General features: G+C 36.3%; 1 protein-coding gene across 1 annotated transcript in view; it reads right to left on the bottom strand.

Annotated features, from left to right (window-relative positions):
- The window catches only part of LOC101895932 (tyrosine-protein kinase-like otk), a 143,664-nt gene extending 130,914 nt beyond the window's left edge, over positions 1-12,750 (bottom strand). The window contains 3 exon segments of the mRNA XM_059123506.1: positions 2,386-2,547; positions 2,616-2,756; positions 11,069-12,750. Coding sequence (XP_058979489.1) covers positions 2,386-2,547; positions 2,616-2,756; positions 11,069-11,138 — 373 coding nt within the window. The 5' untranslated portion in view covers positions 11,139-12,750.
- Between the last annotated feature and the right edge of the window lie 2,366 nt (positions 12,751-15,116).

Here is a 15,116-nt window from a genome sequence, read left to right as displayed (position 1 = left end):
CAAGAGAAGTAAATGGAAACGATATGGTTAAAATCTGACATCCAAATCCGGCTAATAATATTTATACTAGATTTAGTTCAAAAACGAAATGGATAATATTGGCCAACTTCTTCGAAATGACCCCCCATAAAGGGTCATCAGTTTTAATAATCATAAGCCAAGTCAAAATGGATTTTAATAAACGGACATTGGCTCAAGGTACCGATACTCTAAAATTCGTTTTTTATAAATTGCCATGGCATGCAATACTTTTCAAAAAAAAATTTAAAAATTTTGAAATATTCTTGTCTTTGCTTCCATCACCTTAATTTCCTTATGATTTTCAAAATTGCCCTCTTTTCTTCATTTTCGTAAATTTAATTACATTGCATACCTTGTCACAGGTTATTTATGCCTGTCATTCTTCATTAATATGTCATTTTCCTGTTCCTCCTCACTTTTGCCAGAAAAATACCCGGAGTCATTTAACCAAGAGAACAATTCCACTCAACATGTCTAAGGTTAGGTTGCGGCACCAATCATACCTGAGAAACTGCTTTCATTCCAAAAGGCAGAAGAACAACAACAACCTATAACACCACCAATTAGTTGTGAATTCCAAACACACACACACACACACACACACCCAGACGAACATGGAAATATTTTCACCACAATCAAAAAAACTTGGCAAGGATAATAATTCCTTAACTTCATTTTTTTTTTGTTCTGCAATTTCTTCTTCTTTCCGAAAATTTGCATAAAATTGGCAGGAGCAGATAACACAAGTGTGCTTGTGTGGATGAACGAGATGAATGTGTAAGTGGAAAACTTTCAAGACTCTTCCATACAAATACTACGAAATTTTATATGCCCATACTCGCTTTTCATCACAGACCCACACACACACACTCAAAGACACACGTGGGTATTTATGAGGATGAACATCATCAGCACATCGGGCAACACCTAATAAAGATATGAAATATGCCAGGAATGTGAATGTGTGTTTGTCAGGGTTTGAAGCGAAAGGAGAGGGGAAAGGAACGTATATCATTTTGAGGACCATTATATGCCAACAAAGACATTCCAAGTCAGTTTTATGTAGGATAGGGAATGGCTCTACTTCAAATGATCAATGATGATGACTATAGCTAAATTATGATTGATGTCTATTTTTCTTAAAGGGTTCACCTGATGATTTTTTCCTTAAAAAAATTCATCGGAGATGAATTTTTCTTTAACAAAGTTCAACGAAGATGAATTTTTCTTTAGAGAAATTCATCGAAAATTTCATCACCGATGAATTTTTCTTTAGAGAAGTTCATCGCTGATGAATTTTTCTTTAGAAAAGTTCATCGTAGATGATTTTTTTAGAAAAGTTAATCGTAGACGAATTTTTCTTTAGAAACATTTTTCTTTTTCCTTAGAAATGTTCATCGGGGATGAATTTTTCCATAGAAAAGTTCATCGGGGATGAATTTTTCTTTAGAAAAGTTCATCGGGGATGAATTTTTCTTTAGAAAAGTTCATCGGGGATGAATTTTTCTTTAGAAAAGTTCATCGGGGATGAATTTTTCTTTAGAAAAGTTCATCGGGGATGAATTTTTCTTTAGAAAAGTTCATCGGGGATGAATTTTTCTTTAGAAAAGTTCATCGGGGATGAATTTTTCTTTAGAAAAGTTCATCGGAGATGAAGTTTTCTTTAGAAAAGTTCATCGGAGATGAATTTTTCTTTAGAAAAGTTCATCGGAGATGAATTTTTCTTTAGAAAAGTTCATCGGAGATGAATTTTTCTTTAGAAAAGTTCATCGGAGATGAATTTTTCTTTAGAAAAGTTCATCGGAGATGAATTTTTCTTTAGAAAAGTTCATCGGAAATGAATTTTTCGTTAGAAAAGTTCATCGGAGATGAATTGTTCTTTAGAAAAGTTCATCGGAGATGAATTTTTCTTTAGAAAAGTTCATCTCGGATGAATTTTTCTTTAGAATTGTTCATCGCTAATGAATTTTTCTTTGGAAAAGTTAATCGAAGATGAATTTTTCTTCGAAGATTAATTTTTCTTTAGAAAAGTTAATCGGAAATGAATTTTTTTTAGAAAAGTTCTTCTTTAGAAAGGTTAATCGGAGAAAAATGTTTCTTTAGAAAAGTTCATCGCTGATGAATTTTTCTTTAGAAAAGTTCATCTCGGATGAATTTTTCTTTAGAATTGTTCATCGCTAATGAATTTTTCTTTGGAAAAGTTTATCTCGGATGAATTTTTCTTTAGATAAGTTCATGTCGGATGAATTTTTTTTTTTTTTTGAATTTTTGCCAAAATTCTATTTTTTTTTCTTAAAAAATTACCCTTCCATTTTTTGGAAGAAATTAAAATTCATAAAAAAAACCCATTGACAAACTACTTACATATGACAGTCAGGCGGGCCGGCGGTGATGCCTGACGGGCACCACTTGCCACATTGGTGGCTATGCATACAAAATCGCCGGCATCGCTCTCTCGGCTAACCGCTTCGATATGTAAATCGGAACCGTTTTGATAGATGCGACTTGAATTTTGGATTAATTGACCTGGAAAGAGAAGTTTTTTTGGGGGGATTAGCAATTGGAGAAGTTGTTGTTGCTTTCCGGATAATTACCATTTAATGTCCATGAATAGATGAGGCCACGAGTGGGCGTGGCATGGCAATTAAAATCGGCCGTATCTCCCTCGGCAATGGACTGTGACTGGGGCAGAATCAGGAAACGTGATGATGTCTCGGCCAAAGAAGAGCAAAAAACTGCAAAGAAAAGGGAAAAAGAAGTTTGTCAATAAAAGAAAACGAAGAAGAAGAAAAAATAACATGTTTATCTCCCCTCTCTCTGTCCAATCCGGCACAAAGGACAATGAAATCAATATTTGCCCGGGCATGTATCGCTCTGCGTGTGTGTGTGTCTGTGTGGTTCTGATAAAAATAATAGTGCCGAACAAATCATTATTTTATGGAGCAATCACACGTCACACTGCCCAAGCCAACGCCAACTGGGCCATGCCGAAAGGTAAACATGGAGTCAGTGCTTGGCGTTGATTAAAAGCACAACGTCGCTCCGATGGAATGCCAAGGGAACTAAGTCACAAAACACAAACAAATGTAAAGAAAGTCCCCAGAAATTATTTTTTAACACAACCTCCACTTGGGCCATTTGGCATTTAATCCATCCATACAACCAGACTATGTACCGGAACCACACCGTATCGTTCGCTAGCTGCTTCGCCCCGAACGAAACGGAGAACGCAAAACATTAAATAAAAATCACAAAAACTACAGATTGAACTGTTCATGCATGAAGAATCGATTTTCGCCATTAACCATTAACAACAACAGCAACAACATCGACGGCATTTGTTCCAGGCAGCCAGCCAGCGAGCGAGCCAGTCAGCCAGCCAGTCATCTAGCTGGCATCAGCCAAAAGGGACCACTTTCATTAAACTAAACCCAAACATGTATTGCGTTCATACCCGCCACCGAACATCATCATCACCGGCATCGACATCAGCATCGCCATCGCCATCGTGATTCGAAGGTCTGACTTATTAAATGACAGCCAGATAGACAGAACGCCAGATAAACGGACACGGAGCCAGGCAGACAGACACAGCATCAATGGAGTTTCTCATGGAATTATTGCGTTACGTTCGGTTTTTTCTGCTCTCATGTGAGGAACATGGGCCGAAAGCCCGGTTTTCGGATATTGAGAGACGAGGTGGGGGTAAGAAGTTAGGGAAAACAACTTAACTGTTTTCTCTCCGATGAACTTTTTTAAAGAAAACTTAATCCCCGATGAATATTTTCTAAAGAAAAATTCATCTCCGATGAATATTTTCTAAAGAAAAATTCATCTCCGATGAATATTTTCTAAAGAAAAATTCATCTCCGATGAATATTTTCTAAAGAAAAATTCATCTCCGATGAATATTTTCTAAAGAAAAATTCATCTCCGATGAATATTTTCTAAAGAAAAATTCATCTCCGATGAATATTTTCTAAAGAAAAATTCATCTCCGATGAATATTTTCTAAAGAAAAATTCATCTCCGATGAATATTTTCTAAAGAAAAATTCATCTCCGATGAATATTTTCTAAAGAAAAATTCATCTCCGATGAATATTTTCTAAAGAAAAATTCATCTCCGATGAACCCTTCTATAGAAAAATTCATCTCCGATTAACTTTTCTTTGGAAAAAATTAATCTCCTCGATGAACTTTTCTATGGAGAAAAATTCATCTCCGATGAACTTTTCTATGGATAAAAATTCATCTCTCCGATGAACTTTCTATGGAGAAAAATTCATCTCCCCAATGAACTTTTCTATGGAGAAAAATTCATCTCCGATGGGCTTTTCTATGGAGAAAAAAAAATTATCTCCGATGAACTTTTCTATGGAGAAAAATTCATCTCCGATGAACTTTTCTATGGAGAAAAATTCATCTCCGATGAACTTTTCTATGGAGAAAAATTCATCTCTCCGATGAACTTTTCTATGGAGAAAAATTCATCTCCCCAATGAACATTTCTAAAGAAAAATTCATCGCCGATGAACTTTTCTATGGAGAAAAATTCATCGCCGATGAACTTTTATAGAGAAAAATTCATCGCCGATGAACTTTTCTATGGAGAAAAATTCATCGCCGATGAACTTTTCTATGGAGAAAAATTCATCTCTCCGATGAACTTTCCTATGGAGAAAAATTCATCGCCGATGAACTTTCCTATGGAGAAAAATTCATCTTCGATGAACTTTTCTATGGAAAAATTCATCTCCGATGAACGTTATTTTATTTATAATTTCCCCAACCTCATCATACCACCCCAGAGTTTGCCCCCAACCTTTCCAAATAACGACTTCTTCTTCCTCTGAAGGAATTTTTATGCTAACTCAGCAAAATTCCTTTTAACTTCATCTTCCAGCGAGTTGTGTGATAGTTTGTTGTCCCCCTTGCCGTTGTTGTTGTTCATCATCATCATTATCATAATTATCGGTTCTGTCAATCCCTCTTTATTTCAGACCGAAATCCGCAATTCCTAAGTTGTGCAAATGGCGAATTTGGGTTTGTCGTTACGTTTCCGATAAGCTTTGTCAGGACAGCCGGCAAACGAACACACAAATGCACTTTTGCGAACAAAGAGACAAGGAATTCCAAGGAATTGATGGCGAGCGGCAAGGGAAGAATGCTAATAATAGGGTTTGATAATGCTGACACATCAACTTTGATGTCAAAAATTGTTGCGAATCTTCCAACGCACAAACACACACACACATATGCCACAAATCCCCACACACACACACACACACATGTGGTCATCCCAAAGAGATAAAAGAGCGGACATGGGCTCTTCAAAGGGAAACCTGAAAAAAATACAAAACAATGAAGATAAGTGTTGTCCATCCATCCGTCCAGCCAGCCAGCCTGGCCCACGTAACGTTCGCCTGGCTGGATATTATCATCGGATAATTGGAACATTCTGTTGCCGTTGGACACTTGAATTCATCGGCTGTTTTACGCATGTTTTCATTTGTTGGCTATTGTTTTCAGCCAGGTTTTTTTTCTGGCTGTTGTTCCAGGTATTAGATTTCCCTCTTTGTGTGGTGCGGAAAATGTTACAATTTCATTTTCATGGTCTGCAGGAGGCGGCGGTGGCGTTGGCTGCCTGCACACAAGCAATGAGTGCAAATTATCTGCTTGAAGTGGCCGGCCTAGGTTTTTTTCTTCGATGAACGAGCCAAGCCATACAACCATTCATCCATGTGTTGCCATTGTTGTTCGATTGTGTTGCATGGTAACCGGCATGGGTTCGGACCACCACAACAATATGAATAAGAGCTGGATATTATGTAGGCTGTTGTTGGTGTTGTTGTTTGGCATCAGGTATGTTTTGTGTGAGTCCCAGGCCCTGAGTACCTCAAAAGTGTGTGTACTTCAGGTTATGATTTCTAACATAACCTACAAAAGGATACCGGCAATTCTATTGGCATAAATAGTCATGTATATCTCTATGTGTGTTTGAATGTGTGCAAATACTCATATCCTTGCTACTTCAGCCTGAAATATCTTTGTATGCCAAATCCCAAAGAACTTCCCTCTCTCCACCTCTCCCTCTCTCTTTCCTTCCTTGTCGATGAGTATTCATTATTTGTCGTAGCTCATTAAGCTACTGGGTAAACATTAATGTCTTCTCTGCATGATTGAGATCCTTTGTCTGGGGTCACAGGATATATATGTTTGCTTAACACAAATATTGCCTGACATCTCCTTGGCCAGGATAATTAATACAACAAAGGGTCAATGCTCGAATCAGTCGAGTCGAGTACCTGGTTGACAGTTTAAAATTAAATTAAACGTAATATAGGCAAATAAAAATTTAAGAAGGACGATTTTTAGGTGAAACATTTAGAAGGCATGGGACAGGAACTTTCCCAAGGAAAAAGTCCATTAGAGAGTTACTTTTACATTAGAGATTAAATTTTCTCTTAGCAGAGGATAGTTATATAAGGACGAATTTTTCATTTGCAACAATTTAGACCACAGAAAATTCAATGAGCGAAACATTTTCCCATGAAAATTTTCATCAAGGATCGATTTTCCCCTTGGAAATTTCTTTTCTCAAGGATAAAAGGATAATAAACACTTTTAACAGAAAATTCGATTATAAAACAAGTAAACTAGCTGTAAGTTGGCCTGGCCGAACATTGAATAACCTCCACCATTTAGAACGAATTTGACAAAATTTCAAAAAAAAAATCCGTTAAAAAATCTGTTAAAATTTTAAAAATACCGAATATCGGGAAGTTCCTTTACATGGGAACTATACGAAGTCGTGGACCTGCACAGACAATTTTTTGTCTTAAAATGTAGTATCCCTTACGAACTTCAAATACCAAATTTAAAGCAATTCCGGCGAAAAATGTCGCTTGAATCGCCAAAATACCGAAAATAGGGAGGTGCCTTTATATGGGGGCTATACCAAAACGTGGACCTGCACAGACAATTTTCTGTCTTAGGATGTAGTATCCATTGCGAACTTCAAATACCAAATTTGAATCAATTCCGGTGAATAATGTCGCTAAAATCATCAAAATACCGAATATCGGGAGGTGCCTTTATATGGAGGCTATATGAAGTCGTGGACCTGCACAGACAATTTTCTATCATAGGCTGTAGTATCCATTACGAACTTCAAATACCAAATTTGAACAAATTCCGGTAAATAATATCGCTTAAATCATCAAAATACCGAATATCGGGAGGTGCTTTTATATGGGGGCTATACGAAGACGTGGACCTGCACAGACAATTTTCTGTCTTAGGATGTAGTATCCCTTACGAACTTCAAATACCAAATTTGAAGCAATTCCGGTGAATAATGTCGCTGAAATCATCAAAATACCGAGTATCGGGAGGTGACTTTATATGGGGGCTATATGAAGACGTGAAACTGCACGGATAATTTTCTGTCATAGGCTGTAGTATCCATTACGCACTTCAAATACCAAATTTGAAACAATTCCGGTTAATAATGTCGATGAAATCATCAAAATACCGAATATCGGGAGGTACCGTTATATGGGGGCTATACGAAGACGTGGACCTGCACAGACAATTTTCTGTCATAGGCTGTAGTATCAATTAAGAACCTCTAATACCAAATTTGAAACAATTCCGGTTATTAATGTCGCTAAAATCACCAAAATACCGAATATCGGGAGGTGCCTTTATATGGGGGCCATATGAAGACGTAGACCTGCACAGACAATTTTCTGTCTTAGGATGTAGTACCCATTGCGAACTTCAAATACCAATTTTGAAACAATTCCGGTGAATAATGTCTTTAAAATCATCAAAAAACCGAATATATGAAGGTTCCATTATATGGGGGCCATACCAAGACGTGGTGGCCCATTTTCAATACCAAAGACTTGATCGGTACACTAGACGCAGTGGCCGAAAAATTGCTCGTTATTTGAACATATCGCAATATTCCATTCGGCAAATATTGAAAAATGAGCTCGGGGTAAGGCCATTGAAATTCCAAAAAGTGAAAAAACTTACACCGCAACCGAAAGAAAATAGACTCAAAAGAGCTAAAGAGTTGCTTCGCTTGGCCGAAAATGGTGAACTGCCGAATTTGGTTTTGTCCGATGAGAAAACATTCGTTATCCAGCAGTTTGTGAACAAATAAAATGATCCGCTCGTGTTTAGACTGGCCACCAGAACTCAAGCGCCGACAATGGTGATGGTGTGGGCAGCCATAACAGCCGGTGGTCGCTCTCCGCTCTCCGTGGCATCAGAATAAATGCCGAATATTACCGCGAAAATATTCTGGAGAGTGTATTAAAGCCTTGGACACGCAAACATTTTGGCCGCAGACCTTCGCACTTAGCACGCACCACCAAACAATGGTTACAAAATGAAGTTCCTCGCTTCATTTCTAGCCCACCATGGCCATCAATATCTCCGGATACCAATCAGTTGGACTATTTTGTCTGGATTATTTTGCAAGGTTGGCACTTAAAAAATACCAAAGTGTCGATTACCTCAAGCAAGCGCTTCTCCGGGAATGGGCCAAAATATCGCAGAGCAACATTCGGGCAGCGTGGGACGGTTTCATTGGCCGTTTGAAGGGCATAATTCATGCCAAGGGTGACCAATTCGAACAAATCTAAACTTATTCTAAAATTTGATGTTATTTCCGACATTTTTTGCTTTCATTCAATAAAATTTAAAAAAAAAATAAAATTATGGGATTTGACTTTGTTGCAGTTTTTTATTTCACCCTGTACTTGGTGGGGTCTAAAATGTATATTTCGAGGTGTTACAAACTTAATATACCCTCCATACTATGGTGGAAGGTATAAAAAATTCTAAGGGAAAAATCAGCAGAGATTACTTTTCTTCTTAGAGTTGACTTTTAACAAGACTTTTTTAATTTTAACCTTAGAAAATTCCATAAGAAGTTAATTCTTCTATGGAATGTTTCCCCTCTTGGAGATGATTTTTATCCCACGAAAATTCGGTAAATAAGGTCATTCATCCAGGAAAAATTAATGGAAAATAACTTTTCTAACACAAAATACCACTGGAGATTATTTTTTCCTTTAGGAAATCCAAATTCAAAAGTAGTTTTTCCCAGAAAAAATATCATCCGATCTGACAGTTCTTTAATACAAGTTATTTAATGTAACTTTTTCTTAAAAAAAAAAATCAAGTTCATCGTTGTTATCACTTGCTTATTTATCACAGTGATACCTGCTATCTTTCATCTCTTGGCCTCCAAGGACAATTTTCTTTTTTTTTCATTCCCGGAAAACCACTTGTCTCCTCTCTTCAGACACATAAATCAGCTTTATCGAATCTACGCAAAATTGGCCTGCCTGCCTGCCAATTTCCATGCAATATTTATTCAAATGTTAACAACTTTTCTTAAATCTCTCTACGAGTGAGGCTCTTAGGGCGGCCTTTGGGTATGTAACAGTGTGTGTGTGTGCGAAAATTGAATAAAATTGCCAGGCTTGTAAAAGGAACCACTTCTTGTTTGTATTTTGGCCAAAGATATCCTCTTGAGATGTTTTTTTCTCCTCTCTTCAAATCAATAAATAGAAAAAGTACTTAAATATTCATTCAAACATTGTCAGGGATTTCTTGGATGATAGTCCTTGTTGGATGTGTGTTAGTATGTGTTTGGATACCCGGTTTATGTGTACGTCCTCTAACAAATCCTTTGAACCTTTTGTTATTATTGTCAAAGTGAAGGGACAACAATGTATGGCATTGTTGCGGCCCTGTTTGGGAATTAGACAACAAATAAACTGTGGAATATAACCATGGAACTGTAACAAATATAGGAATACAAAGAGAGCAAAATAAGGCTACAAATTGTAAGAAAAGCCTCTAAATTAAAGCTTTTCCTAAATAAAAAAGTTAATCGGATATGAATTTTTCTTTAGAAAAGATGTATTTTTCTTTAGAAAATTTCATCCCCGATGAATTTTTTCTTTAGAAAAGTTCATCGGAGAGATTAATTTTTCTTTAGAAAAGTTCATCGGAGAAATTAATTTTTCTTTAGAAAATTTCATCGGAGATGAATTTTTCTTTAACAGAGTTCATCGGAGATGAATTTTTCTTTAGAAGAGTCCATCGGAGATGAATTTTTCTTTAGAAAAGTTCATCGGAGAGATGAATTTTTCTTTAGAAAAGTTCATCGGAGAGATGAATTTTTCTTTAGAAAAGTTCATCGGAGAGATGAATTTTTCTTTAGAAAAGTTCATCGGAGAGATGAATTTTTCTTTAGAAAATTTCATCGGGGATGACTTTTTCTTTAGAAAAGTTCATCGGAGAGATGAATTTTTTCCATAGAAAAAGTTCATCGGAGAGATGAATTTTTTCCATAGAAAAAGTTCATCGGAGAGATGAATTTTTTCCATAGAAAAAGTTCATCGGAGAGATGAATTTTTTCCATAGAAAAAGTTCATCGGAGAGATGAATTTTTTCCATAGAAAAAGTTCATCGGAGAGATGAATTTTTTCCATAGAAAAAGTTCATCGGAGAGATGAATTTTTTCCATAGAAAAAGTTCATCGGAGAGATGAATTTTTTCCATAGAAAAAGTTCATCGGAGAGATGAATTTTTTCCATGGAAAAAGTTCATCGGAGAGATGAATTTTTTCCATGGAAAAAGTTCATCGGAGAGATGAATTTTTTCCATGGAAAAAGTTCATCGGAGAGATGAATTTTTTCCATAGAAAAAGTTCATCGGAGAGATGAATTTTTTCCATAGAAAAAGTTCATCGGGGATGAATTTTTCTTTAGAAAGGTTCATCGTAGATGAATTTTTCTTTGGAAAAGTTCATCGGGGGTTAATTTTTCTTTAGAAAAGTTCATCGGGGATGAATTTTTCTTTAGAAAAGTTCATCGTATATGAATTTTTCTTTAGAAAAGTTCATCGTTGATTTTATTTTTTTCTCCTTCACTGTTTTTTCTCCTTCGCCTGTTTTTCTTATCATTTCTTTACTAATTTTCCTTTCCTTTATTAAATTAAATTTGTGGACCACTTACCTTGTTGACTGGCCAGAATTAGCAGGACAGTTAATAATTTTAAATCCTTTACTGTGTTAATGAGATCCATGATGAAATATGTTGATGACCCAACTCCTGTTTCTTCTCTTTGCTCCTTCTCTCTCTCTCTCCTTGTCTTTCTCTATCTCCTTTGAAGTATCCAATTAGTTAATTGATAACTAACAACAGACCGTCTAGCAGACTGTGACTGTGAATGAAGCAATGAATGCCACCAGGAGTAGCAGTTTACTTTGTCTCCTTGTCCTTTTAAGAAAATCTTTTCATTTTCCGGGACTCTTTTTAGTTATTTTTTGGCAAGACTTTGCTTGTTTTTATTCAAACTATTATTGTTTTTTGTATTTGTTTAATGCCTTCTTAAGTGTTCTCTTTTTGTATGAAAGAGTCCTCCTCTTTGTGTTTGTTCTCTTGATTCTCTTTTTTTTTTTGTTCTCCGGTAAAGAGTCGTACCGTTTGGTGATTTATTTGAGTTTAACAAACGGTAAAATAATGATGAGAAGGATGCTGCTGCTGTCTGTCTCTCTGTGTGTGTGTGTGTCAGAGTATTTGCCTCTTGTGTGTGTGTTTCTCTTTCAATATTTGGCCAATGGTTAAGGCATTCGAAGGCAAGGAAGACGTTGATTTACAAAAAACATTTGCTTCTTGGCAGGTAAATTAAAGTTGGAAAAACAATCTGGAAGATATGGGGAGAGTGTGGTTCGTTGGTTGGTTGTCTGGGTCTTTGGTTTTATATCCACAATGCAGTGCGCAGAATGTTTGTCTGTCTGATGGGCTGACGGTGTTATAAATCACAGGCATAAAACACGACGAAACGTGCACCGCCACAACAACAACAACTACAAATAAGTTGTGCGGCAAATGAGTTGGTTGGGTTGTTATTCTTTTGTTGTTTTTGCTGTTATTACTCAGTTAATTTGTATATTGACTTTATTTGTCTGCCGTGGCCATGGACTTGCCTCACTCAGCTCCAGGAAAATTCGGATAAAGTGCCGTCCGAGCAGTCCGTCTACTCGCCTGTGCTGAAGTTCATTTGTGGTGATTGTCAAATGCATTCATGCATGTGAGAGATGGGTTTTCAGTTTGCTTTGGTTAAACATGAACGCACACGTTTAAATGCACATATCTACAAAAAAATAACAGCAACACCAACAACAACGATGATGGTGATATGTTGTTATTTGTTTTCACTTAATATTAATTGATATTTGGATAGTTATAAAAAAGAAGAACAGAACCCACGAAGAAGACGAAGTTTTCTTTTATTTCCAATGTTTGTCTGGGTGTTCTCTATTTTCTTTTTTTATCTCAACGTAATGTTTTCCTTTATTTGTTGTTTTCCTCGTTTTTTCCACCTTTTTTTAATGGTTGACAAGCGTCTGTCGTCTATCACGTTTAGCAGTTTAACTTCAAAGTAAAGGTAAATTCTTTATCAAACACCCATTGAGGGGTCTCATTATCAACGCCAATGGCGGCATTAATTTCATGCTCACGTACACACAAACATTTATTGTTATTGGTTAGTTGATGCGGTGCACCTTTTATTAAAATGCATTTAATGTTTGGTTTATGGTTTCACACACTTGCACTCACTAAGTCACTTGAAATAATTTAATTTTTTTTATTAAATATTTCTTATTTATGTTTTTTTTTTTTAATTTTTATTCTTCATATATTTAATTTATTTTTTGGCTCTTGTTTTTTTATTTCAACTCTGTGCTCGAGTTTTCCGTATCCGCTTTAAGCAACCGTTTCCGTGAGCCGACTGAAAAAAACTGAAGCACAACAAGCGAAGCCAAACTGCATAAACTCTACGAACCCACTTTCTCCACACAACATGGAGTTGCACACACCGGGAACTCTCATTGAATGGCTCTCACGAACAGACACACACACACACTCGGTGTCTCTCTCCCATCTCAAAATAAAGGCAAAGCAAGGAGACAAGCAAACAATAAAAAGCCGGTTTGAATAAAAACAAAGCACACGCAATAAGGGAGAGAGGCTACCCAAATAACACACAGAGAGAGAGCAAGAAAAATCCTGTAATGACTCTCTCTCACATACAAATAATAAACACAGTGTAACAACGGCCCCGGGTAATGATGCCTTTAACTCCAATAAGATTTTTCTTTGCCATACAATTGCAATGCATTATTCCGAAGAGAAAGACTTCGCTCTCTCTCTCTATATTTCTCCCAACTGCATTTTTATGTTATTGTTATTTTTATAAAAATTTTATGCTTTTGACTTTTACGAGCGTCTAATAAAATCGTATTTTCTGTTGTGTTTTTTTTTTCTTTTTCATTTGTTTTCGAAAACCGCTAAAACGAACAAAACCATAACATAACACATTGAGTTCTCATTTTAATGGCTTTGCTGCTGGATCGTTGGCATGTTTTTGGATTTTGTTGCTTGGCAAGTGCTTTTGTTTTTGTGATCTGCTTCATTTTCTCGGTCTTTTTGTGACTTCGGAAATTATCAACAACCGCATCTAGAATAAATAAATAGAAGAAGAAATAAAATCTGAAATAAATCGTACCAAATTACACGAAAGCCGCACAGACATGCAAACACACAGAGGCGGAGATGTTGGGATGTAGGGTCAAAATATCTCCGATGAAATTTTCAAAAGTAAAATTCATCTCCGGTGAACTTTTCTAAAGAAAATTGAAATTTTCTAAGGAGATGAAATTTTATAAAGAAAAATTCATCTCCGATGAACTTTTCTAAAGAAAAATTCATCTCCGACGAAGTTTTCTAAAGAAAAATTCATCTCCGATGAAGTTTTCTAAAGAAAAATTCATCTCCGATGAACTTTTCTAAAGAAAAATTCATCTCCGATGAACTTTTCTAAAGAAAAATTCATCTCCGATGAACTTTTCTAAAGAAAAATTCATCCTCGATGAACTTTTCTAAAGAAAAATTCATCAACGATGAACTTTTCTAAAGAAAAATTCATCAACGATGAACTTTTCTAAAGAAAAATTCATCAACGATGAACTTTTCTAAAGAAAAATTCATAACCGATGAACTTTTCTACAGAAAAATTTATCCCCGATGAACATTTCTAAAGAAAAATTTATCTCCGACGAACTTTTTTAAAGAAAAATTCATCTCATCTCATCTTTCCTAGAGAAAAATTCATATCCGATGGAATTTTCTAAAAAATAATTCATCTCCGATGAACATTTCTATAGGAAAATTCATCTGCGATGAACTTTTCTAAAAAAAAATGCATCTCCGATGTTTCCATATGGCAAAAAATAACACCCCCTTCTTAGCCCAGCTCCTGAATTTCCCTTTTAATGTGGACCGACACCGGCAACATTTTGTTGTATTTTATGAGCTGTTTTTGTTTTTTTTTTCGTGTTGTTATTATTATGTATTTTATTTCATGGCTTATTTTGTATTGCGGGTGGCTCTACAGATGATGATGATGATGACGATCTTCATCATCATCGTCATTTATTTGATCTTGTAACACAACACATTTCTTTGCACTCAGACACACACTCTCTCTCCCTCTCTCTCTACTCTCCTCTCCCATGTTGCAGAGCAAATCAAAGTCATCGTCATCGTGCAAAGAACGTCCCAGCTACTAATTAAATGACTACATTTGCATTCTTCACACACATCGTTTACATTGTTGTTGCTGTTTTTGTTTTGGTTTGATTTTTTTCTTCTTCTTCTCGCAGGAACAGCAATTTATTCTTTGATGTTTGGACACATTTCTTGGTCTGGTTTCAAAGTGGGAAGGGGCGAGGAGGAGCAGTGAAATAGTGGCACTGCATTTTAGTGCCAGTGTCTTGCCGTTGGGAGCCTGGTGGCAATGACGAAAACGACCAATGAACGAAAGAACCAAACCGTAGCAACCGACCATGAGGCTGTGTGGAGATGATGGCTGGGCTGGGTTTAGAGATGGAGAGGCTGCCGCTGCATTTGAATGGTAATTTGTATTTTTATTGCACTTTTATTGAAGTTCAGGAGTCAATGATCGTCTGCCGGTGCTGCTGGGGCTGTGGATCCATCC

Source organism: Musca domestica, unplaced genomic scaffold (assembly GCF_030504385.1).
Source record: "Musca domestica strain aabys unplaced genomic scaffold, Musca_domestica.polishedcontigs.V.1.1 25, whole genome shotgun sequence".
Classification (NCBI taxonomy): domain Eukaryota; kingdom Metazoa; phylum Arthropoda; class Insecta; order Diptera; family Muscidae; genus Musca; species Musca domestica.
This window is presented reverse-complemented; position numbering and strand designations above follow the sequence as displayed.